General features: G+C 43.8%; 1 protein-coding gene across 1 annotated transcript in view; it reads left to right on the forward strand.

The window, feature by feature from the left end:
* Nucleotides 1–24,191, forward strand: part of astn1 (astrotactin 1) — a gene marked incomplete at both ends in the record, with an annotated part of 464,656 nt that overhangs the window by 130,576 nt on the left and 309,889 nt on the right. The window contains 2 exon segments of the mRNA XM_080778845.1: nucleotides 16,863–17,012; nucleotides 21,763–21,915. Of these exon segments, the coding sequence (XP_080634971.1) occupies nucleotides 16,863–17,012; nucleotides 21,763–21,915 (303 nt within the window).

The raw sequence follows: 24,191 nt of genomic DNA on the forward strand, positions 1-24,191 counted from the left end.
CAAACATTGTCTTTTTACCCAAACGAGCTTATATTAGTCAATGATCCACCTATAGGTATTTTTTGACATGTGTCAATTTGTTCTATTGTCAAAGCAAAATGTCAAACTTTAATGCTTCTAGCCCTGACATTTGAAACTAAATCCACGTCAACAGGTCAGTCAATGAACACCAGACCGCTTTAATCAATTGCATATTTGTACAAGTAACACAATTCATGACACGTAGTAGGTTAAAACCGTCGATTCGGAGCCGTCGATCAACTCAATACTGTGACTGTAGACGAGAGCACACAGCCGCAGCAGTCGTGATTTGTATTTGTACAGGTGGCGCATGGCAAAAATAGCAAGATCTACAAGATCACAGCACATCAAATCCGTGGTGCATTGTGAGCTTGTGGATCTCACGTTTCCAACAATGTGACACAAGTACCGTACAAGTAATAAATGGGGCTTCAGTCTGTGCTGTTCTCCCTCGACTCAAAGGCCCCCGTCTGCCAAAATAAGCCATATGTAATCAACATCTGTCTCAGTGACGTTGACCTCATGGGAAATATAATGGTCTCTAGTTATCTGCGTCCTCAATGTCACCAAACAGTCACCAAACACATGCATGATGTTGATGTAATGTGGAAGCTATGGAAGCTTGTTGACAATGAAAGCTTGGTTGTGTGTCACGTTCTGTCCCAGAACGTCCCATGCCTGGTCCGCCACCCTTATGTTCTCTCCTACCTACCTTGTTGTATTCCCCTCCTCCTCCACCCTACCTGAGAGACAGTTTCCTCCTGGGAATACAGCTGTGGACTATTGTGCCAATTATTGACTCTATGATTTAAGTGGTGTGTTTGCTGGACTCTGTGTCGGTTTATAGTTTGGTTTTACGCCAGCTTTGCGCTGCTGTTCTTGTATGTTTTACTTCCTGCCCTGTGTGGCGTTCCTGTGTTCTTTTTTATCCTATTATTTAAGTAATGTGTTTTGTACCAGTCATTCTTGTGTTTCGTTCTCCTGCTTGGTTCCACACACATACTCCGGGTCGGCAGCCTGACATTGTGTGTAAGTTCTGTGTTTCTGCTATACTACTCAGTGTTTTTGACAAGCACATTTTGATTTTAATTTTAGTCTCTGGAAATAGTTTCCAGTTAGTTTTAGGAAACATTGTATAGTCACCTGTGGGCCTGGAACTTCCGGGGACCCCCCCCCCAGGGACCCCCCACACGGAGTTGCACCACTCACTTCACAGTGACTGTGTCCTGTACGCGCTTGTAACACTGTGGTTCAGGTACAATGAAAAAAAATGAAAAACCTATTTGGAATTCATAGGACTATAGGCCTGTACGTGCATGTTGGCCACCGGCCGACTTGGGAACGATGCGACTTGGGAACCTAATAATATCTGTTGTCAACTTGTCATGGCACCCGTTTTAGCTATCTGTCTGTGTCCCTTTTGTGCCCGTATACTGTATATGGAGATCTCTGTAGTATGCAATACCTGTTGTCATAGCACCCATTTGAACTGTCTGTCTGTGTATCTGTGTATATCTGCCTGTGTCTGAAGAGTGCAAACTGACTGTGGAAGGTGGACTTGTAATCAATTGGGCAGGTGTGGGGTTGCCATGGCAATCGATTGGCTGAGGCAGAGGCAGATGTGAGAGGACTTGGCCTAATTAGGCCCCACTGGCAGAGCCTGACCAGAGCCTTTTGTGGTGTTTTTTTTTGGAAAACGGTGCATGCCACTGACTCGAGGCCGGGCACTGCACTCCCTGTGGGGGTGTGGAACGCGTGTGTGGAATTTGAAGTTGGTGGGGTGAACGGTTCTCGAGTTACGTGGATTACACACACACGCACACACACACACACACACACACACACACACACACACACACACACATACGCACGCACGCACATGCACGCAGACAGAGACGTGATACTTTTATAGTAGGATATGGAATACTAAAATGAGGGCAAAGATGGAGCAAAGAAAAATGTATATTTTGGAGGTAGAAATGATACTGTAATCTTGAAGGGACCACCTTCAGATTACATGGTGACTGCCTGCGGGCATATCATGTTTGTTTTTAGTTTTTTCAACAAAAAGAATATGGCGGAACAAGGCAGAAAGAGCCTGCTGGTTGGTCAGTCGGGGACCAATCAGAAGACAAAAGGGTGAATTGAGAGGGGGCCAGACTTAATCTGCATCATGGGGCAAAATGCATTGCAAAGGCAGATGAAGGCTGCGGCTATGCAAGGCTAAGTTTGTACTTTAGTCAAAATGGGGCCGCTATATAGACACTATGGCAATTGGATGGCTATATGGGCGGTCTTAAGGTCCTTATACTCTCCGATTTATTCAGTTTTAAGACTTGACTTCTTGGTAGAGATTGGCATTCCAGGAGCGTCACTGCCTTGCCTCCATATTTATGGAGTTGTGCAGGAGCTGAACCAAATAACTTTGGGGGGTTTTATATAAGACACATTTCAACCCACTTTACATGCCGAGTGGAGGAGGAACGTCCCGCGCTGAATATTTCACGGGCCCCTGTTCTCGCACCTTTTGGCCCCCTGTCCTTAACCCATCTTGGGCGGGAACCCCTTTTGGTGTTTTATTAAGCATTATTTTGTACTTTAGCTGTTGAAAGATAGCAGATCTACAAGCTCGTAGCGCGGCACCGAGTGCCTCGCTATGAACTTGTAGGTCTGCCATTTTTGAAAAAAATCGTGAAAATGTGCCTGAGATCTTTGAATATATATTATTACAGAGCGAGTTTTTAACTCAAATCCTTGCTACTGGGGTGGTCCCTGGAACAACATATTTTCTGATGGGGGGGGTCCGCGGCCAAATACATTCTGGGGGGGTCCTTGACATGGAATAATTTGAGACGCTGATATAGAAACACAAGGTTTTTCAGAAAACTGTCATGATTTAGAAGACATTTTGTCAAATCTGGTCTCGGTCGAAATGGGTTAATGGCTACGGCTGACGCATACGCACGCATGGGATCTATAACCGCAAGTCCTCCGGGGGAAAAAAAAGCTACTTTTTGTGAATGCCCTTTTCTGCAAGCCCCGCCTGACAGACAGGGACGTGCATTTTCAAGTGTCATCCTTGAGTGTTTCTTCAGCTAAAATAAATACATAAATAAATTTGAGAAAAGCACGGAACTATAACCGTCATTACGACGATGCTCTTTTCCTTTCAGTTAAAAAGAAGGGAGGTTGGGAGGACCTTGGGAGCTAGAACCTGTTTTTTTATGAGATATAAAACAATTGGACTCGTTAACTTCTCGCATTTATGTTTGTGGTATTTTTTTTTCCATCGCCAGAGTATATGCCCTTGCGGTGTTGTTTCACTTTCAGGCTGATGGCATCATGGTGTTAGATTTTTGGTCTTATAATAACAATAAAAAGGTTATTACTGCAGTCAATAGTGTAGCTGCACTTTTCTGCTGGTTCAGTAAGTAGACTTTTCTTTTCTGGCTCAGTGAGCGAGCACTCATTTTTAGAGAGTCAGAGGGTACATTTGGAGGGTGGGTACTTTTTTTTTTCCCCAGAGAAAGGCACACTGTTGCACTTCAGCCAATTACACCCCCCGGCCGGCTGGCCGGCCTCGCTCGTAATGTTTGTTCTTGTTTGGGCCAGGTCTGAGTCATTAGACTGTCTTTGGGCAAACTTTTCCCAACATGTTCAAAGATTCTGGAATTTAAAGGGCTGTGGTTTAAAAGGGCTGTGGTGAAATGTCATCCACTGCAAAGAACTAATTCAATCTGTCGGACAGTTCATCCGATGCTCTTTGCTCTCTCTCTCTCTCTCTCTCTCTCTCTCTCTCTCTCTCTCTCTCTCTCTGAAAACCATCCTGTTGGCCTTAGAAACCACTTCTTTGTCAAATATTTGTTCTTTTAAAGGTCAGCCAGTATAGCCAGTAGAGACTAAATGGTACATTTGTAAAAAGAAGGTTGATACATGTACCCGTGCATTACGTCCGTTTGAGTCTCCTTTGGCAGCTGTTATGGAATGCAGGAGCACCTGATCATCATTCTGTTATAGGCACGCGCTGCTGCCCCCTAGTGGCTCACTGGGGCATAAAAAACGTTCCTTGCGAGCCTCATACACTTATCATACTATAATTCAGTCAATGTCTGTGTGTGTGTCTGTGTGTGTGTGTGTGTGTCTGTCTGTGTGTGTGTGTGTGTGTGTGTGTGTGTGTGTGTGTGTGTGTGTGTCTGTGTCAGAAACAGCGCATTATCTCATCATTGCCTGCACCAATCACTCCCACTTTTCACACAGGCATTGACCATATGAATATGGAGGTCTTAACGGAGCCCTTTTTTCGATTTGACACATTAATGATTAATAATTAATTTATTAGTGAATTAAAACGCACCCGGGCGCATTACCCCCCCGTGGCCACAAGAGGGGGGGGCAAATATCTCACAACGGGTAAGGGCTAGTTAATAACCAATCGAGCACTCCTCAAAATAACTGGGTTGTTGTTGGAATGCACGCACGCACGCACGCACGCATGCATGCACGCACGCACGCACGCACAACGTCACACACACACGCATGCACGCACAACGTCACGCACGCACGCACGCACAACATCACACACACGCGCACGCACGCACACACACGCCGTCACACGCACACACAGTCGATTTGTTTGCATGCAATTCATTGGTCTATATCATTTTTGTACAAAAATCTTTCAAAAATAGCCGATCTATACAAGCTCACAAAAGTCGCTGTGGATCCGATTTTTTTCAATTACAGTAGCTTGAAGCTGCTATCATATCTATATTGGTAAACCCGTACCCAACAAGCTGAACGAAAACCAAGGCAGAAAACCAAGCCACGAACAGCTACGTCGCTACTGCAACGCCCACAACACCATCTTACACACTAGACTCACGCACACTCACTTCTCACACACACTCACACGGGCAGTGACGTCACACACTTACCCTTCGCAGTCTCTTTGCAGTGTGTGTAAGCGATCTCTTCATTACACGGCCCACGCCAACCCCAACGCAGACCACCAGCCAAATAGACTTTTCATTGGCACTAACACTGGCTCCCTTCCACACTCACGCCGGCAATGCATTTGTTTAATACAAACATTTTCTTCCCAAAGTACCCACACCCCCCAGGCAACAGCCTACGCTGTTGCCACAACACGCCGAGAAACAAGGACTTTAACCACGCTACTTACATACACTGCAACTCGCTTACAATTCGCAAACCTGGCAACACTGCCCTCTCTTACCAGGCCCGCCCCCACACTAGCTTGACAATGTCATCTCACGCAGCACAGAATCTGATCTCGCGCAGGACATTGATGAGAGAAAGAAGGAACAGGAGAGATTATACGATCGCTATTTCGCTTATTCCATCTAAATCTCTTTATTTACAAAATAAATGACTCGACGATTCCCTTATCAACATTGTTCTTTGTCATTAATCGGATTGTGCCAAAATATCACCCTTACACCGATCACTTTGCCTATTTTCGCCACACAGCCAACTGCCCAGTACACATGTATACATACGCCTGCACGCACACACACGCACATGCACGCCTGTAAGGCCCCCCCCCACACACACACACACACACACACACCAACATGCGATTCATTAAATAACTATTTCTCCGCACGCGCGCACACAACATTATTCACGTGAAGCCTACAGGGAATTACCGACGGAATGTATATATATACACATACACACACACACACACACACACACACACACACAGTCCCGGCTCACACGCTTAGAATTTATAGATGCGCGATTACATAACAGCTGTGCGTCATTATAGCCACACACGTCTCTAACTTGCGGTCACAGTCGCGAAACTTTTCAGTTGTGTGGTACTTTTATATTGATTTAACTGTAACAGAAAGTTCCCATCTCCCAGCCACGGAGCTGCAACAAAAAGCAACACTGTTTCTTTCTGGCCAGTGTTGCCAAATAAGCGATTAGTAAGTAATGTAATTTAATTTATCAGCGATTTTGGGATTATTTTTGTAGATTGAAAAAATATTGGGGGTCCTTTGCTCTTGCCATGACAATGTTTGAGAACCACTGCTCTAAAACAATATTAGACAAAGTTTGAGACACAAACACATTGCTCTCTCTCTCTCTCTTCTCCTTTTGTATAAATTAAATAGGCCTATTCATGATTCTGCTTATAGAGAAGTAGCCTATGTTAGTTTGTTTTATGGACTTGAGAGCTACTTTCAAAACCACCAGCTCAACATACCCACCAAATAAAACTATCATCCCATTGCTGCAAATAGTGACAAAATGTAATTGAGGGGCCTTTCATATAAACGCACATGCATGGGAAATAGAGGGGGAAAAATGCAAATCGTAGGCTTTTATTTTTGTTGGTATTTGACTTTGCTACTGATGATTGTAAGCAACAACAAGTATTGCATTGTGTGTTTGAGCTGACAGGCCCTTTTTGATGTCAATCAATCAAGTCATCTCAGGTCATCTAAAGCGGCAGATGCAAAAATCGTTTTTTATATTAAAATTAAATATATTTTTGGTGCCATGTCATGTGGTCTACCTGCAAAGCCTTTGTAGATCGTGATCTACCATTTGGGCACTTAACGTCAGATCAGGGGTTTTTCTCGGCCAGCGCCAAAAATGCTCCCCGAAAGCATAATCGCAGCAAATACCGGCCACTGTGTACGAGCCTTAACATGTTGACTACACTACACTACACATAATAACTAATAACCCGTTTTCAGCTTAAAGCAATTATATTTCATTGAAGCAACTCCTTAGCATTGTTTTCATACCATGGATGTGATAAGAAAATGTATCAAACATAAGGGAAATATTAAATAGTATCGGGTGTACCAGTTTGGGCTTTTCTTTTTTTTCAATGGGGCAATACATTGATTAAACAAACGTTTGATTGATTGAGTTGTACAATGTTATACAACCCTAAACTACTTTTAGAATACACTACACAATACAATACAATTTTAGAACATATAATATTGGCCAATATGTCAAATATGTAAATATTACATATAATGGCATTGAATGGAAGCGGACCATTTGTAACACATGTTACAAATGACCCTCTTTTGCAAGTTTTCTTTGCAGTTGCTTACAGACCAGAATGAACGTGAATTCCGTCTAAACACGATGCAAACTAATGAAGAACATAAGCATGAACACATCCATGTGGATTTTTATTCACCAACACCAAAGACAAAAATTGTAGCACACATATACTCCAGGTGTAAAATTATACGCATTTTGAAGGTAAACACTTCAAACTTCCTGGGCACGTAGAGTACGTTGCTCTACACATACTGACGCGATGGCGTCATGGTGGCGTTGACCAATCAAGAGATAACGTCCATGTTACAACCGTGAAGCGTTACAACCTTGGCGGCTCTCCCCTACATTTGTTACTAACATTAGGTTGTGGCGAAGTAGAAACGTGGCGAGCAGATAGTGTGTTTTGGACAAACAGGCTAGGTATTGGTGTTGATTTGGGTCAACTGGACAAACAGTGTGGTGTTGTTTTGTGTCTGTGTTTGTGTTGGAGCACCTCAGTGTGGCCGTACAGGTCATGTGCAACCTCTTCCACAGAGAGATGGAGACACTAAATCTCAGCTGGACAAACATGTTGGCACGCATGCATCGCTGCCTTGCATGCTGTGTGCTACTGTTGAGTCTGTCACTTACTTTGACTGATTTATGGCATTGTCTTTCTGTTAAAATCCAACTATGTTAATTTAAGAAATCTGGGCATATAGGTCATTGTTTATTCTCTGTGCACACGTGTAGCCTATTGTATGTCAGACTGTATGTCTGTCCCACAGTCACAATCCTTTAGTAATTAGGCTGTGGAAATATTCAGGACAAAACAATGGTACATTTCCAATAACCCATCCGTTACTACATGTGGAGTCAACTCCCGGCATTTATTTCTTCCCATAGTGCGTGGCGAAGTAGCTCTGGGATGAGTGCGCGCGAAGCGCGCACGAAATTCTAGTAAGCAATATGTCAAAACTTAAATGACTTTTCTTTCTTTTCGTTTTGGTATTCAGACAACACTCCCCCAAGACATTTAGTGTGTGACACATCTAGAGGCCACAATCTGCATTCAAAGATGTTCCTAGAAGCTTAATAAAAAAATTAGAAAAAATCATTATTGTATTGCTTATACAGGGCTGAAGTGGTTAATGTATGCTTTGTAATAATAATCCAAATCTACAAAGTAATTCAAAGTTTTCAAATAATCGAATAGAAAAAGTACCTACAATATTTGTATCTTTGAGATGAGTCGGAGTAGAAGTTAAAATTACAGAACATCGCGTGGCTCAATTGCAATACTCGAAAGTGTACAGTATGCGTAAAGCCCACTGGTCTATGTAGTGTTATGGCTCACCTCAGCTGAACTATTGAAATCACATTTTTATCCCACTTCTATCCACATTTTTCCTGGGCTGTGTGTGCTCCAGTTCCTGTCAATTTGATCCAATGAAAGCCAATGAAACTGGTCAGATGACCAATGATATCCAATTAAATCAACAGGAACTGGAGCACACACAGCCCAGGAAAAGTATGGATATTCATCAAGCTGTCCTTGACGACGCATACATACTGCATCGCTACAGCCTGTGGAAGGAACAATTCCAGTGGTCAGTCCTTTATTTTGCCGTCATCGGGTCATTGGCCTGTCCATCTGTACTTGTTTATTCTGTAGCTTAGTTTCTGCTGCTACATGTTCCATATACTGAACAGGTTCCATTCTGAGCAGAACGGGCTCCATTCGGGGTCGGATGACCTTGGCGTATATAGGAGAGCTATAGCTGCACGCGGCCCACATAAAACATCTTCATTCGTGTCGGTTCGAATGGAGATTTCATTCAAGGACTCGACGGCGCACGGAACATGCAGGAAGGAGCGCAGCGCGGACTAGACTGAACTCCTGGTATTCGCTACATATTTGAGTAGTAGTATAGTGATATTATTTCAGTATTTTTACTCAAGTATTACTGCAATTAAGTAACATTTTGAGGTACTTTTTTTACTTTGCTGGAGTATTTCCAATTTCCAATACTTTTTCTTCAACTCCACTTGGATCCAAATATTGCACTTTTACTCCACTACATGTATTTGATGTATTCCTGGTTGCCCACAAGATTAATAAAAATGTTAGGAAGCGAAGAGTACGGTGGACTCCATGTTGCTCCCTGGAAGGGAAAAAAAACATGAGCAATGGGCTATATGCAGCAAACACTTGTCATTTAATAGTCCTTGGTTGCCCAATGAATCTGATTAGGGAGGGAATGTGTTAACCACTTAATTTATTTGAAAACCGACGACCTACAGTAGCTACTGTACAAGTTCACACTTGTACATGTTATCCATTTTTACATTTTGCATCCTTTTCGCTTTGGGTCATGAAGCTCGTAAAAGTGTTGACCTTTTTGAAATTGGAACATGCAGCCCAATTTCAGCAAATGTAGAAACGTGGCATTGTGAAAATGCCCCTGCTTGGTAGAGTTTGTGTGCGTGTGTGTGCGCGTGCGCGTGCGCGTGTGTGTGCGCGTGCGTCAGTCAGTCAGGCCTCAGCAGTTAGTCTCTGAATCGGTACCAACCTTTGCATGCTGCCAGAACTCCCTGGAAGTAAACTCCACTCCAAATCTTGCAAGTCAGCCTCATGGTGGCCCGCTGGAAGGCTTTTCTGCCTTTTATTGTATGTACATTGGATTAATTACAGTAAACGGGGACACACTGTCGTTGGGTTATTGTTAGTACTGTGGATTGATAGCTGACGGTTTCATTTTTATGTTTTGTATTGGGATGAAAGATTTGCACCATTGCTAAACCTTTAAAAAAAAAAAAAAATTACATTGCATTGCATTGCATTTATTTGTTTCATTAATATGCATTATTGTTCCGTCAGAATCAACAAAGGAAACGGGGAGAGAGTTAGGGAGTGAAATATTCAAACTAAAAAAAAATAACTAGGTGACTAGACTAGTGCAGACGAGATCCAGTGGAACTAAAACAAAATTGTATTTTGATTGCGCGCCGCGTCGTGAGAGCCTGTAGATCTGCCATTTTCAGCACGCAACCATTATGACACCATCAAGACGCCATCAAGGCACCGTCAAAATGCATTCTAGACTACAGGTATTGACTGTAGATTTAACATATAGTCTTATATTTACTGTATAGTACAGTAGCTTCCCCGTAGCTATAGGCAATGCTCGCAATGTAATGCTGCCTGGCACAGTTTTCCCACAAGATTCCCTCCCGTAACACTAAATGGTAAATGGTGCATTTATATAGCGCCTTTATCCAAGGCGCTTTACAGAGATTGTGCATTACATTCACCCACACACTCACACACCGATGGCGGCGGAAACCAATGCAAGACACCAACCAGCACATCAGGCACAATTAGGGGTTCAGAGTCTTGCTCAAGGACACTTTGACACTAACTCTGGGGGAGCCCACAGGGTTCGAACTGGCAACCTTGCGGTTACCATCCGGCCACTCTACCTAAGTTGTTTTGATCAGCGCAATTAATAAGCCTGTGCACGCTCACGTGCACACCAGCTTCGCATTTAGACCGTTCTACCATGTGAATAAAAAAAAAGAAAAAAAAAAGAAAAGATGAATGCCAATGAACCAAGTCTGTTAATCTCGTTTTGGCACAGTGGGGTATACAGTAGCTATTCACATAGATTTCCTCGTGTGTGTTTTAACCACAGAGTCTACAGTTAAGATGTTGATTCTGTTCGTGCACATAATCCTTCAGGAAGGATAGGTTGTTGTGTAACACAAGCCTGCAGCCACAGCTCCAGCGAAACAAAGGTAATCTCTCACCTTGATTCACATGAAGTGTAGTCTAATGATGGCTCTGGGCCAGACATTAGTCATGCAGTCAATGGAAAAGGAAGGAAAGAGTTGAATCACTTTTGCATTTGATTATTCAGGGCGCTGGGTGGGTTTTAAACGACGTCCCAGAGGGGTCGTTCCAACACTATGGAGTCAACATATAGGGCGTACAGTGGCTCAGAGAGGGTAGTAGTACAGTAGTTAGTGAGTGTCGAAGTGTCCTTGACGTTTAAAGACGCTGAACCCCCCCTAATTGCTCCCGATGTACAGGTTGCGGTTTCCTCCTGTGTGGGTGAATGGGTCAATTAGATTATAGGATTCATGAGGTTTCGATTCTACCATGCAACACACTTTGCTATATGTTTAATGTTACTGCACAACATGGCACGTTTTTCATCAGTCAATACACAAGCAGTCAGATAATCCTGAGCAACATATTTTATTTAGAAACGGCTGCGTAATCAATCGCTCTCCTGTCTCCTTTCTATACATGTCTTAAAGGACCACTTCACCACTTTTCAACCTATCTTCATATAATAGGTCCTCACTAATAATCATGAAAAAATGGCGCAGTTTTTTTTCTACTCTGTCTGTGTCTCATAGGAGGGCTGTGGGCAGTTCGGAAACCGTCTTCCAGTGACATCGTCAATGGGGAATCAGAATGCAGGCTTTCTAGTCCTGAAAAGTTGCAATGCGAAAATGGAAGCCATATCGTTTTCACGATAATACAAATCTAAACCTTTTTGTAAAATAATCTTGTTTAAAAAAAAATCTGCCTAATGATGATGTCACTGGAAGACGGTTTCTGAACTGCCCACAGCCCTCCTATGAGACACAGACTGAGTAAAAAAGAATCGTGCCATTTTATCATGATTATTAGTGAGGACCCATTATATGAAGATAGGTTGAAAAGTGGTGAAGTGGTCCTTTAACATTGAATACAATCAAATACATAATAAGACGGGACAACGCTATGATCGGACGAATCGTGATGCATTATTGATTATTATATGATTTATTTTTGACACCACTAGTGTCCACAGAGAACGCCATGAGTCAGGGGGTGCCAGGTCTTCCATGTATTTCTATAAAGACTGCTATATGTATATGGATGATCATTATAAAATGCTTGACTATCGGTTTCTGTATTGTTTCAATTGAATCGATACAATTGTTTGGATGCTGTGGAAAAAGCCTGGCCATCACATTTAGGACCATTCACCAACAATCAATATTTTTTTTTCCCCCCAAAAATGAACAACAATAAGAACAATGGATTGAGTATCTGTGTTGAGACGTGCGTGCGTGCGTGCGTGCGTGCGCGCGTGTGCGTGTGGGTGGGAAATATCCATTGCCCTAAAGAAAACCCAGCAGGAACTCTGTTAGAGAATAATGTTCTCTGGCAACAAAAAAACCCTAAGAAAACCACAACAACAGAAAAACAAACAACATCCTTAAAGCACACAGCCTGCAGTGGGATGGAATAGATTTGTATTGGCACATAATACTCTATTTCACACAAGTATCCGTCCCTTTGCCAAGAACAACAACTTCTTGGGGGGGAAATGCTGCAACACTTATCCCATTTCAGTTCTCTGAAAAACCTTATGTTTCTGTATCAGTGGTTCTCAAAAAAAAAAGTCACATTTTCACGATTTTTTTCAAAAATAGCAGACCTACAAGCTCATAGCGCGGCACTCGGTGCCGCGCTATGAGCTTGTAGATCTGCTATTTTCCCAATAGCTAAAGTATAACGTAATGCTTTAAAACACCAAAAGGGGGTTCCCGTACAGAATGGGTTATTGTTGTCTAGCTTCTCAAATCAGCCATGTGAAATGTTGCTGAAACAATGGCGTGAATATAAAGCACAGAAAGAAAAGAGAGAGAGAGAGAGAGAGATAAAAAAGCCTTTTCTCTGCCTACTGTATGTACGGTAAGGCAGTGCCAACACCGGTGCTGTCCTGTTGCTGCCAGAACTATTTACACAATGCATTCTTCACAAACCCACCATGCGTGAGTTGCAGCGGTGGTTGTTGTTTCTGTCGACTAAAACTATTATGACAAGAGATGTTCGTCGTCGACTACCGGGCTGAGAATGGCAGATCTACAAGCTACACAGCGCGACGCGTTGTGATCTTGTAGATCAGCTGTTTTCAGCCATCGCGACGGCATCAAGGCCCGCCGAAATGTCCAAAACGGTTACTTTTCAGGATTTAAATATAAAAAAAAGAAAAGAAAAATATCAGATCTACAAGCTCAAAGTGCATCGCTCCGCGACGCGTTTCGAGCTTGTAGATCTGCTACTTCTGATGTTTTTATGTGCTGCCGTAGTATGATCAAGTAGGGATTAATTTACCCAAAAAAACCCCCCATTAAGTTAAAATATCGGAGATAAGAGGTAAAAGATAAGCTAAGATAAGAGGACGGCAATGATTTTATAATACACGGATCATCCTTCGTGTACTTGTAGCTGCTGTCATGAAGTTGTCGGGTTGTCACGACCGCCGATAGTGATTTAATTCACTCGGGTCTCGGAGGGATATAATATCTTCCTCTGGTTTAGTCAAATGCAATCTCTGGGTTTTGGGATGTTTAACACATTCTGAACGGGAACCCATTTTGGTGTTGGCATCATGTTATGCTTTAGCTATTGGAAAATAGCAGATCTACAAGCTCATAGCGCGCCACCGAGTGGCGCGCTACGAGCTTGTAGGTCTGCTATTTTTGAAAAATCGAAGAACGACTGACTTTTTTTAGAATCTGATCTCAGGTCAGAATGGGTTAATCAGACCAGTGTGTGTACAGTGGAAACCTCGTATGAATCTGATCTCAGGTCAGAATGGGTTAACGTTGCCGGGAGTATTACGTGCCCAGCCGTCCTCCGTCTCCTGTCCAATGAGACAATGTCAGACAGTGTTCTGTATAGCCACTGCTACCCCGGCTCGCCTCATCGCCGTCTCTCCGTGAGATCTTCAACCGATAGAAACCGAGAATTAATTAAAACAGTTTCAATGTTGAACAAAAGTGGCTGGAAATCATCTCCCCGCATTAATGACCACCCGAGGAAGGCACTGATGTGATTTTTAAGGACTTCTGGTGGAGCCCATTCCAATCAAATGGACCACTGTCTGACAGAGAGTGCTGCTTGGCCTGTGGCTTTGTGTTAGCAAATTGGAACCTTGAGGCCTTAATGGGTTAACACATACACACACACACACACACACACACACACACACACACACACAGTCACACACACACACACACACACACACACACACACACACACACATCCATTATAATAAGGCTGCAACTAACGATTATTTTCATAAACGATTAATCGGATTATGACACTTATTTAGCTATCACCTTAAAAATACATTTTAGGTTATTTTAGACAAACAAAAAATATAATTCATTCAAAAAATCATTTGATTAGCTGCTGATTAGGCTGCTATTCAAATAAAAGACAAACTAAATAAAAAAATGAATTAAAGCAACTCATGGTGTCTTTGGGCTTATTCTGACTGCATACATTTGATTATAAAATACATACATGCATGCATACATACGTATACATATGTATGTATGCATACATACCCATTTGGACATAATGTTTCCACGCGACAGCGCCACTACACTACAGGCGTTGACAAGAAGCCTGTTAAGGTCTGTTCAGAGTGTGTTCTTTATAGCCTCCGTGCGTGCCTTGATGGGAGCCAGGGACATTTTCCATCTCTCGGCCAGATATATTGAACAGAACAAACAATATTGGACGCGAACGGCGTCGTATCGCCTTAGCTGGATCTTATCCCATATTGTCCTCCTCCCCCTCAATCCCACACGCTGCTGTAATGAAAGCATTTGTCACGAAGCCGCAGCGAGGCACAGAGAAAAAGACGGATGAATAAATGTCAGCATTGTTCATCCAAATGCATCCTAATAGCACACGTTGGACATATGTGATGTGTTGCATTTGTTTTGCTTTCCCTTCATGTTTTTTTCATCACATGGATGTATGTCATCTTATTTGTTTCCTTCCCCGGGAATGGTTACATGTGTTGTTGTGTCTCCGTTGTTGCCTTGTTGCTGTGTTGTTTGTTCACTGTGTTTTGTGATAAACTAAAGTGAGAGATTGTTTGTATAAAAAGATGGTACCTTCATCCTGTGGCCCGCCTGCCTGATTATTACTGTAACATGGAAATGGTTTACGAGTAGATATGAATAATGCAAAATGGAGCCGCGGCAAGGGGATGCGCTTTGGATATTGTTGTTTGGCAGAAGCACAACGTTTTTGATTTTTGTCCATCGTAGGGCATTATTTATTTTTCCTGAATTTACTCCCGCTAGTTACATTACATTATCATAGTTTATACCATCGCAATCGCTGGATTTTTCTAGTGTAGTGTTTTGATTATGCTTTTATTTATATTGTCTTTCTTTTTATATCTCAAATATTTTTTCATACGGCTGTTTCCGCTTGCCTTTGTACTGTACGTCAACACAAAAAGCTTGAAATCCCATTATTATAATTGTGATTCACATAATGCTAGAGCACTTGGACAAGCCTGAATTACATTTTGTAGTTTGTTGTTTTTTCTTTTGTCATATTATCACCTGCATTCATAATTCTGAACCATTGGCCACCGGCGTTGTTTTCAAGTGAGCTATTTTATTTTTTGAATCCCAGTAATAGTCAGTATAGGCAGCACTCCAAAGTCCTTCAGGTACTTTTAATTAATATATGCACGAACAGTCAACTTTCACTGTTAATCTCTGTGAGCCGTGTATGCGATATCATACCGCTTTTACTTATATAGCACATTTAAATAACAACAAAGTGCTTTAGAAATACAATATTCAAAACCACAACTTCATTTTAAAACGAGCGACATACAGTGCAAAAGCAACTCATACATACTATGCTTGGAATTTAAATGCCAATGCTCAAGAAGATAAGTCTTGAGGCGTGATTTAAACGCCCCGTGGGGGGGCTTGTCTTGTGTGTGCAGAGGAGCTGCCACAGTAAGCAAAAGCCCGGTTTCCTCTGAGGTTTTTTTGGCACCACCAGGAGAAGCTGGTATATCCGGCAAAAAGCTGCATTAATTAGGGCGGTTGTGGTTCAGGAGTAGGGCAGCACGCAGAGGGGGGCAACACAATGTGCCAAAAAGTGCCAAGCCGACCCTCAGAATAACACTTTTCTCTGCGGCTCCGCCACGTAATAACGAGCGGCCGTGTGTTCGTCCTCACAAACAGTGAAAATAGTTGATCTGCATGATGAATAGCAGCGCTCTCATCGGGAGGAGGGGGGGGGGGGGGGGGGCAGCACAAATATCCTACGAGTAGAGCAACCAAATGGTCAGCTACGGCCCTGCTATAGCTCGCCACCATTGGTTTATTGAATGTGGAAAGTGAGGACGCTGGCGTCGACTGTTCGCGTCGACTGTTCACCCAATGTATGAATGAATGGACCGTTGTGAAGCGCTTTGAGTGCTTGACCCATTTTGTGAGGGAACCCCTTTTGGTGTTAGCATTATGTTATACTTTAGCTATTGGAAAAATAGCAGATCTACAAGCTCATAGCGCTACGAGCTTGTAGGTCTGCTATTTTTAGAAAAATCTTGAAAATGTGGCGCGAATTTGGAATATATATATTTTTTTCAGAACAAACGTTTTTAACTCAAATCTTTGCTTTTGGGGGAGGGGGTCCCTGGAACAACATATTTTCAGATGGGGGGGGTTGGCGGAGGCCAATTACATATAATTTTTGGGGTCCTTGACATGAAATATTGAGAACCACTGATATTGAGAAACATGAGGTTTTTCAGAAAAGAAAAAAAAATCGACGTCAGGCCTAAATGGGTTAATTAGAAAAGCACTATGAAAATGCAATCCGTTCTCATTATTATCATTATTACATACAGACTGAGCGTTGCTCGTTTTTTGTTCTCTTTCTCTCTCTGTCCTGTGTCTGTGTGTGAATCCAGCGGGTTCCACGTTCTTGAACCCGGACGGGGACTCGGGGACGGAGGCCGACAGCGAGCCCCAGCTGGCCTTTTACACCGACCCCAACCGCAGCCGGCGCCGGAGTCGAGGTATGAGAAACGGTAACGCCAACAGCGCGTGGGGCTCCGGGGGTAAGGACGAAGAACCTACCTTTTAATACGCCTAACAACATCCATGTTCTCATCAACGCCATGACGCATGAAGAGAACCTCTGTGACACACCTAACACATCCATGATCTCATCAACGCCATGACGCATGATACGACTCACATGATGACAAACTAAATTAACAAAGCACATATGTGACTACGTTTGACTGAGGGACTGCCATTGGATCTTTTTGAATTTTCGTTTTTTTTTCACGTCATATGAAAGCAGGGAATCATAGCTTCAAATTGACATATTGGTTGTTCAGTTTGAACCGCACCAGTTTTGGAGATATGGCTTATAGAGTAATGTGTTGCAGTTGAGAAAACAGGCTTGAAAGGTTCACTTCTGTGGTCTCTAACATTACACCTATAGCTACATGTTTATGCATTTATTTCATATTTGCATGTCTTCGGTGGTCTCTAACATTATACACCTAGCTACATGTTTATGCATTTATTTCATATTTGCATGTCTTCGGCGGTCTCTAACATTACACCTACCTCCCTAGCTACATGTTTATGCATTAATTTCATATTTGCATGTCGATTTCAGCTCTGACACTTATTGCAGACATTGCAGTATGTGAAGAGTCTGCCTGTGCTATAAACAGAGTTTTTCCTCATCTGGTGAAAAGATGGATTTTGCGCGATGGCAGTCTCTCAGTCAAATCTGGTCACACATTGTGTCTCTGTAACGTCATGTGGGGTGTGTGGTTTGACAATGACTCATACGAAAAAATAAGGGAATCTAGCAAAACTAAAATACTGTATTGCATTCATGGCATAGGTCCAGGGGCCCTGGGGCCAGGGGGCATAGGGCCAGGGGGCTCCCAGGGGCCAGGGGGCATAGGGCTCCCAGGGGCTCCCAAACAGCTTTAGCTCAAGACCCAAAAAGTTAATGTTGGTGTCTCTCCGGGACCCACCCTTTTTTTTTTAAATTAAAACAAAGTATTTAACTTTCCGCTTCCACCCCAAATTTGAACCAGGATTCCTGACATTGCTGTCCTGACATTTATATACCGTTGAGTCAATAGAGCCTGCCTGCTTGCTCAGGGGATAAATTGAATCTCGATCATCAGGTCAAAATGTGTGGCAGATATCCTGCATGTTGTCTATAGGTGAGACGACATGATCTAAATGAGACAAAATACAACCAACTATAAGTTATAGAAACATTTGTAGCAGTAGTCGATTTTTTTTTACTTTTATTGCACCTCCATCGAGCACCTGGTTGACTCTCTCTTTGTCACCTATAATTTATTGTACTTACATACTTTACCAGAGATTGGACAATATTACATTTAATTCATAGAAAGAGGAGGAAGAAACATCCGCACACTTGTTGTTTCTAGAGCTCCACGAGACGTACTGAATTAACCCATTTAGGCCTGACCTCGACATTTTAAAAGAAATCTTCTAAATCTTCCAGTTTTCTGAAATAAATATTTTCACGATTTTTCAAAAATAGCAGACCTACAAGCTCATAAAATAGCTCATAGTGCGCCACTAACCCATTTTGGGGCGGGGACCCCTCTTGGTGTTTTAAACATTATGTTATAATTTAGCTATTGGAAAATACCAGATCTACAAGCTCATAGCGCGCCACCAAGTGGCGCGCTATGAGCTTGAGAGGTTCTCTCTATGAGCTTGAGGTTCGCAACCCACGGGTTGAGAACCACTGAGTCTAAGTAACACCTTTCATTAGAGAGAGGAGGATTATAAAAATAGAATAAAAAAACAAAAGAAACACTTATTTGAAGCCCCGGCAGTGATCAAAGAGAAACGATGATTCCAGGAGACATTACAAAATAAGAATAAAATAATAACACAATGTTGACAGCCTGTCCTCAACAGTCTTGTACCCGGAGGGATTGTTACGTCAGTGAAATAAGCCCCGATTTATACGTTTGTCATAATGAACGCGTCGTGGAGCAAAAAAATGTCCATCCACACTTTTCCTGGGCTGTGTGTGCTCCAGTTCCTGTCGATTTGATCCATTGAAAGCCAATGAAACTGGTCAAATGATATCCAATGAAATCAACAGGAACTGGAGCACACACAGCCCAGGAAAAGTGTGGATAGAATCTAGGAATGCATCGTGGATGTGACGTCGCGTCGTTGTTGTTGTTGTAAGCTTGTAGATCAGCCTTTTGTTGTGTAGTAAGACGGAGTTGTTTGTATCGAGAGTATAGTTGTCATGCATATATAGGAACGCTCAACGATTTAACTTTTACAACAACGGCATAGAGTCGAAAACATGCACTTAAATGACCCTGTCATCTGCATAACGTGATCAACAACAAGTTATATCGGCTTGCCGTTTTGCAAAGTTTACCCTTGGGGATTTTATTTCCTCCCACGAATCAAAGAGTTCAGTCAGACTCGTTTATAGAAGAGACAAATTAATCCAGAGGGATCGAGACAGTATACGCATGAGGCTAATTAGAAAAACAGTGACACTGGCTATTTTCATTGTGTTTTTTTTTAGATTAGATTAGATTCAATTTATTGTCACTGTACAGAGTATACAAATATACTTAGACAAGTATTTGTGCATACTGCTCTGTTTGCACAGTATGTGCATGTGTGGACTGTGGGTATGCATGCATTCATTCTGTGTGTACAGTATGCAGTGTATATTATGTTTGTTTGCGCTGCACGCATGTACTTTTTAAATGTATGATGGGTTGTGCGTATACGTGCGTGTGCCCCTGCGTTTGTGTCTGTGGTTACGTGGTTCGTCTGTGAGACAGTGTTGACTTTGACGGTGTAAATATAGATTCGGTTTTAGTTTTAGTCGACTAAATATCGGAAGGTTTTAGTCAATTTAGTCAACAGACTATGTATTTTTGGCGAGCCGTACGTGGTGCCATTGAAATGCCTGATTTATGCACCGAAAATAGCCGATCAACAAGCTCACAACGTGGCGCGATGCAACACGTTGTGGGCTTGTAGATCGGCTATTTTCAGAGAGTGTCAGAGTGACACCTGCAACACATTCAATAACTAAAATCTGTCTTTTAGTTCTACTGGATCTCTTCTCCACTAGTCCCCTCCCTGACATTTTAGTATAGTTTTTTTTTGGACGAAATTGTCAATGTAATGTGTATTTAGTCATCATAGCTTTAATTTCAATTTATTTTTTTTGCTTTGTTTTCGTCAGTGGTCGACAAACATTGTTCTTGTTCGTCACAGTTTTAGTCGTTGTAATCAGCGCGGCTGTGATGGGCAGAGCACAGCTGAGCCTTTCACCGTCTGTTGTCTTTCACTTTCAATCAAAGGGCCGACAGTTTGTCGACGTGGCGTTGCTCTAAGTCTACTATCTCAAACGCTCGGCCTGTATTATGTTATGCTATAGCCGACTAGAAAGGCTAAACTCACACGTCGAATCGAATGTCAAAATGGCTCGTATTCATTTGAGTAACGGCCGGTCTCATGACACGGTCAACGTGATTGGCACGTAGGGATTTTAAACCCCCTCGTTCTAAACTCCACAACATCTGAGATGTAGTGGAGTAGAGCTACTGGAAATCTGGAATACTCCAGTAAAGTTATAAAGTAATTCCACTTAAGTACAGTACTAGTGAATGTGCCTGGTTAGGGGAGAGGAGAGGAGAGGAGAGGAGAGGAGAGGAGAGGAGAGGAGAGGAGAGGAGAGGAGAGGAGAGGAGAGGAGAGGAGGAGAGAGGAGAGGAGAGGAGAGGAGAGGAGAGGAGAACAGTTTTCACTTAGGGCCCTGTCTTTCGTCTCTCTTCTCCTCCCTTTCCGTCCCGTGGCAGCGTGCACGCTGACATCCTTCAAAGGTATAGAACCTTATCTGGGCGCCACCCAGACGCCCTGCCGGCCCGCTAGGCCCCTGGAGGCCACACTACTGTAGCTTTTTGATGTGCGGTGGCTTTTCATGAGCGCTGCATCCAGCAGCCGACTTGTTTGTGTAAAGTGCACAGTTGCAAAGGCTTGTGTGTGTGTGTGGCACGCGCTATAGTTCACGCTTGCATGTATGTGTCTGTGAAGTGTGGGGAGTGTGGAGGAGAAATATAAATCACGGCTTCACATGCTTCTGTGCTCTCTCTAACCCCCCCCCCCCCCCCTCTCACCCCCCACCTCCCCTCTCATCCCTCTCTCTCTCTCCCCCCAACCTCCCCCCTCACCACCCCCTCTCTCTCTCTCCCCCTCTCTCCATCCCTCTCCTCTCCCCCCACCTCCCCCCTCTCCCCCCTCTCTCTCTCACCCCTCTCTCCCTCTCTCCTCTCCCCCCTCTCTATCTCTCTCTCTCCCCCTCTCTCTATCCCTCTCTCTCCCCCTCTCTCTCCCCCCCACCACCTCCCCCTCTCCCCCCCTCTCCTCTCTCCCCCCTCTCTCCCTCTCTCTCTCCCCCCCTCTCTATCTCTCTCTCTCCCCCTCTCTCTATCCCTCTCTCTCCCCCCTCTCTCTCCCCCCACCTCCCCCCTCTCTCTCTCCCACTCTCCCCCCCTCTCTCCCCCTCTCTCTCTCTCTCTCTCTCCCCCTCTCTCCCCCCATCTCCCCCCCCTCTCTCCCCCCCTCTCTCTCTCTCTCTCTCCCCCCCCCTCTTTCCCCCCCTCTCTCCCCCCCCTCCCCCTCTCTCTCCCTCTCCCCCCCCCTCTCTCTCCCCTCTCCCCCACCTCCCCCCTCCCCCCCCCTCTCTCTCTCTATCTCTCCCCCTCTCTCTCCCTCTCCCCCCCCTCTCTCTCCCCCCCTCTCTCCATACAGCCGGCTCCCCGCGGTCTCCCATCAACAAGACCACGCTGACGCTGATCAGCGTGGTGAGCTGTGTGATTGGCCTGGTCTACGGCTCCTCCCACATGTCCTGCAACCTGGCCGTTAGGGTCATCCTGCACGTCCCCGAGCACCTCATCGCTGACGGTACGTACATACCCACCCCTCTGTTTAACCCATCTGACCTGAGATCAGATTCATACGAGGTTTCCACTGGACACACACACTGGTCTGATTAACCCCATTCTGACCCCGAGATCAGATTCTAAAAAATGTCAGTCGTTCTTCGATTTTTCAAAAATAGCAGACCTACAAGCTCGTATCGCGCCACTCGGTGGCGCGCTATGAGCTTGTAGATCTGCTATTTTTCAATAGCTAAAGCATAACATGATGCTATAACACCAAAATGGGTTTCCCGTTCAGAATGGGTTAAACTGACGGTACGTACCAGAGATTGCAGAGTATCAATACTGCAATCTAAGACGTATACTCTGTACCCAATGTTTTTGGGCAGATCAAATGATTAGTAAGAAGAAAAACAAAACAAATAGTGTTGTATATCCTGCCTTTATTTTCTTCTTTCAAATTATTTGATCGGCACAAAATATTGTGTTTTTGTTGTCATGATTTGTCACGATCCGAGTTGGCTTTGTCCAAGACGGCGTATAAACCGTTTTTATATAAATACTTTCTGAAAAGCCTATGGAGAAAATGAACGGAGAATCATTTCCTGGGGCCACTCGTCGTTCTGAAAGGGGGCGGGACTGCGACACTCTATACACTATACCAGGGTTCCCCAATAGGCGCAAATGGCCCGTGGAGCGCCCCCTTGTGGCCCATGGAAGGATTTCAAAAAAGTCCCAGATATAAATGGCATTAAATGGGGGTCAGTAGCCTATATGCATGTCAAACTGGGCATCCTTTTCAAATGGGGTCTTGCCCTGAAAATGATTTTTCAGGGCAAGACCTCGACCTCGCGCGTGCAGACTCGGCCCCCCAGCCTGGTACGCTAGACAAAAATATGGCCCTTGAGGAAAATTAATTGGGGAACCCTTCACCATACGCTATAAATAGCCGATCTGCAGCCTGCATGCATGAGCTTGTATAAAAAAATAATTACTATTTTAAAGTAATACTTTGTAATAATTTTTGGAGAACAGATATAAATGACGGGGATTACCAATCTGGAAAGCCAACAAAAAAATGGATGTTCTTGTACATTATAGAGCGTCACAGTCCAACCCCCTTTCATGACGACAGCCAGGCCCAGGAAATGATTCCCAATGCATTTTTCCCCTCATAGACATTTCAAAAGGTATTTATTTAAAGACGGTTACGCCGCGGACAAAGCCAACTGGAGTCGTGACAACTCATGACAACAAACGCAATGTTTTGGACCAAACCAAATAATTACAAAGAAGAAAAACAACAAAGAAAAGTGTTGTAAACCGCCGTTGTTTTCTTCTTTCTAATTATTTGTTCGGTCCCCAAAAAACATTGTGTTTGTTGTCATGATTTGTCACGACAAGAGTTGGCTTTGTCCGCGGCGTAATAAACGTCTTTAAATAAATACTTTTTGGAATGTCTATGCGGGAAAATGAACGGAGAATCATTTCCTGAGCCCTGGTAGGGGGCGGGACTGCGACGCTCTATTGATACCATTATAGATACAGTAGGCAGCACGCCGCTGTCTGTCTGTCCGTCCCTCTGTCCTGCCCTGCCCTGCGGCGCACAGTGACCCGTCAAAGCGCTTCATCTTTTTGGGTTGAGATGAAACATTCTGAAGGTTCTATCCATGCGTCTACTGTTCTTTTGAAAAAAAATGTCACGGCAAAGCCTTTGTGTAACTTCTCCTGTTAACTATAGCTGCAGAATAGGCAAAAATGTTTAGCGCTGTGCAGGCAGCAGGTGGAATCAGTTTATCAACGGGAAATTATCTGACATTCAGGCAGTGTTGCGCCCCCGAATATAATCTGCAAAGTCAAACTCATAAGTTCACAATGTATATCATGCAGGGCTGGACTGGCCACCGGGTCTTACCGGGCATTTTCCCGGTGGGCCGCGACCGTAGGGGGGGCCGCCATGATTAAAAAACAGGCAGGCATGCAGGCCAATATAGGCGGCAGGCCACCAGGAAAGGTCCGGGCGTGCTGCCATTCTGCCAGTGCCATCATGATAATGTCACTGTACCTGTATCAGTGAGTGACAAATAAACCCTCTACAAAGGGTTGTGTAGTTGTCTGTTGGTTTGTATCATTTATGTTGTTCTGTAAAAGTGGTGGTATTATTAGGGGGCTTGTTTGTTTGTGTGTGCCTCGACGGAGCGGGCGGTAGAGTTTCTGCTATCTGCGCGCTGGTTGTGGTGGGTGGGCCGGTCTGGGCCAAATTCACGTGAAAATGCCCGGGCCGAATTTTTGTCCCAG

The sequence above is a fragment of the Protomyctophum bolini genome, assembly GCF_963924005.1.
Source record: "Protomyctophum bolini genome assembly, chromosome: 12".
NCBI classification, from domain to species: domain Eukaryota; kingdom Metazoa; phylum Chordata; class Actinopteri; order Myctophiformes; family Myctophidae; genus Protomyctophum; species Protomyctophum bolini.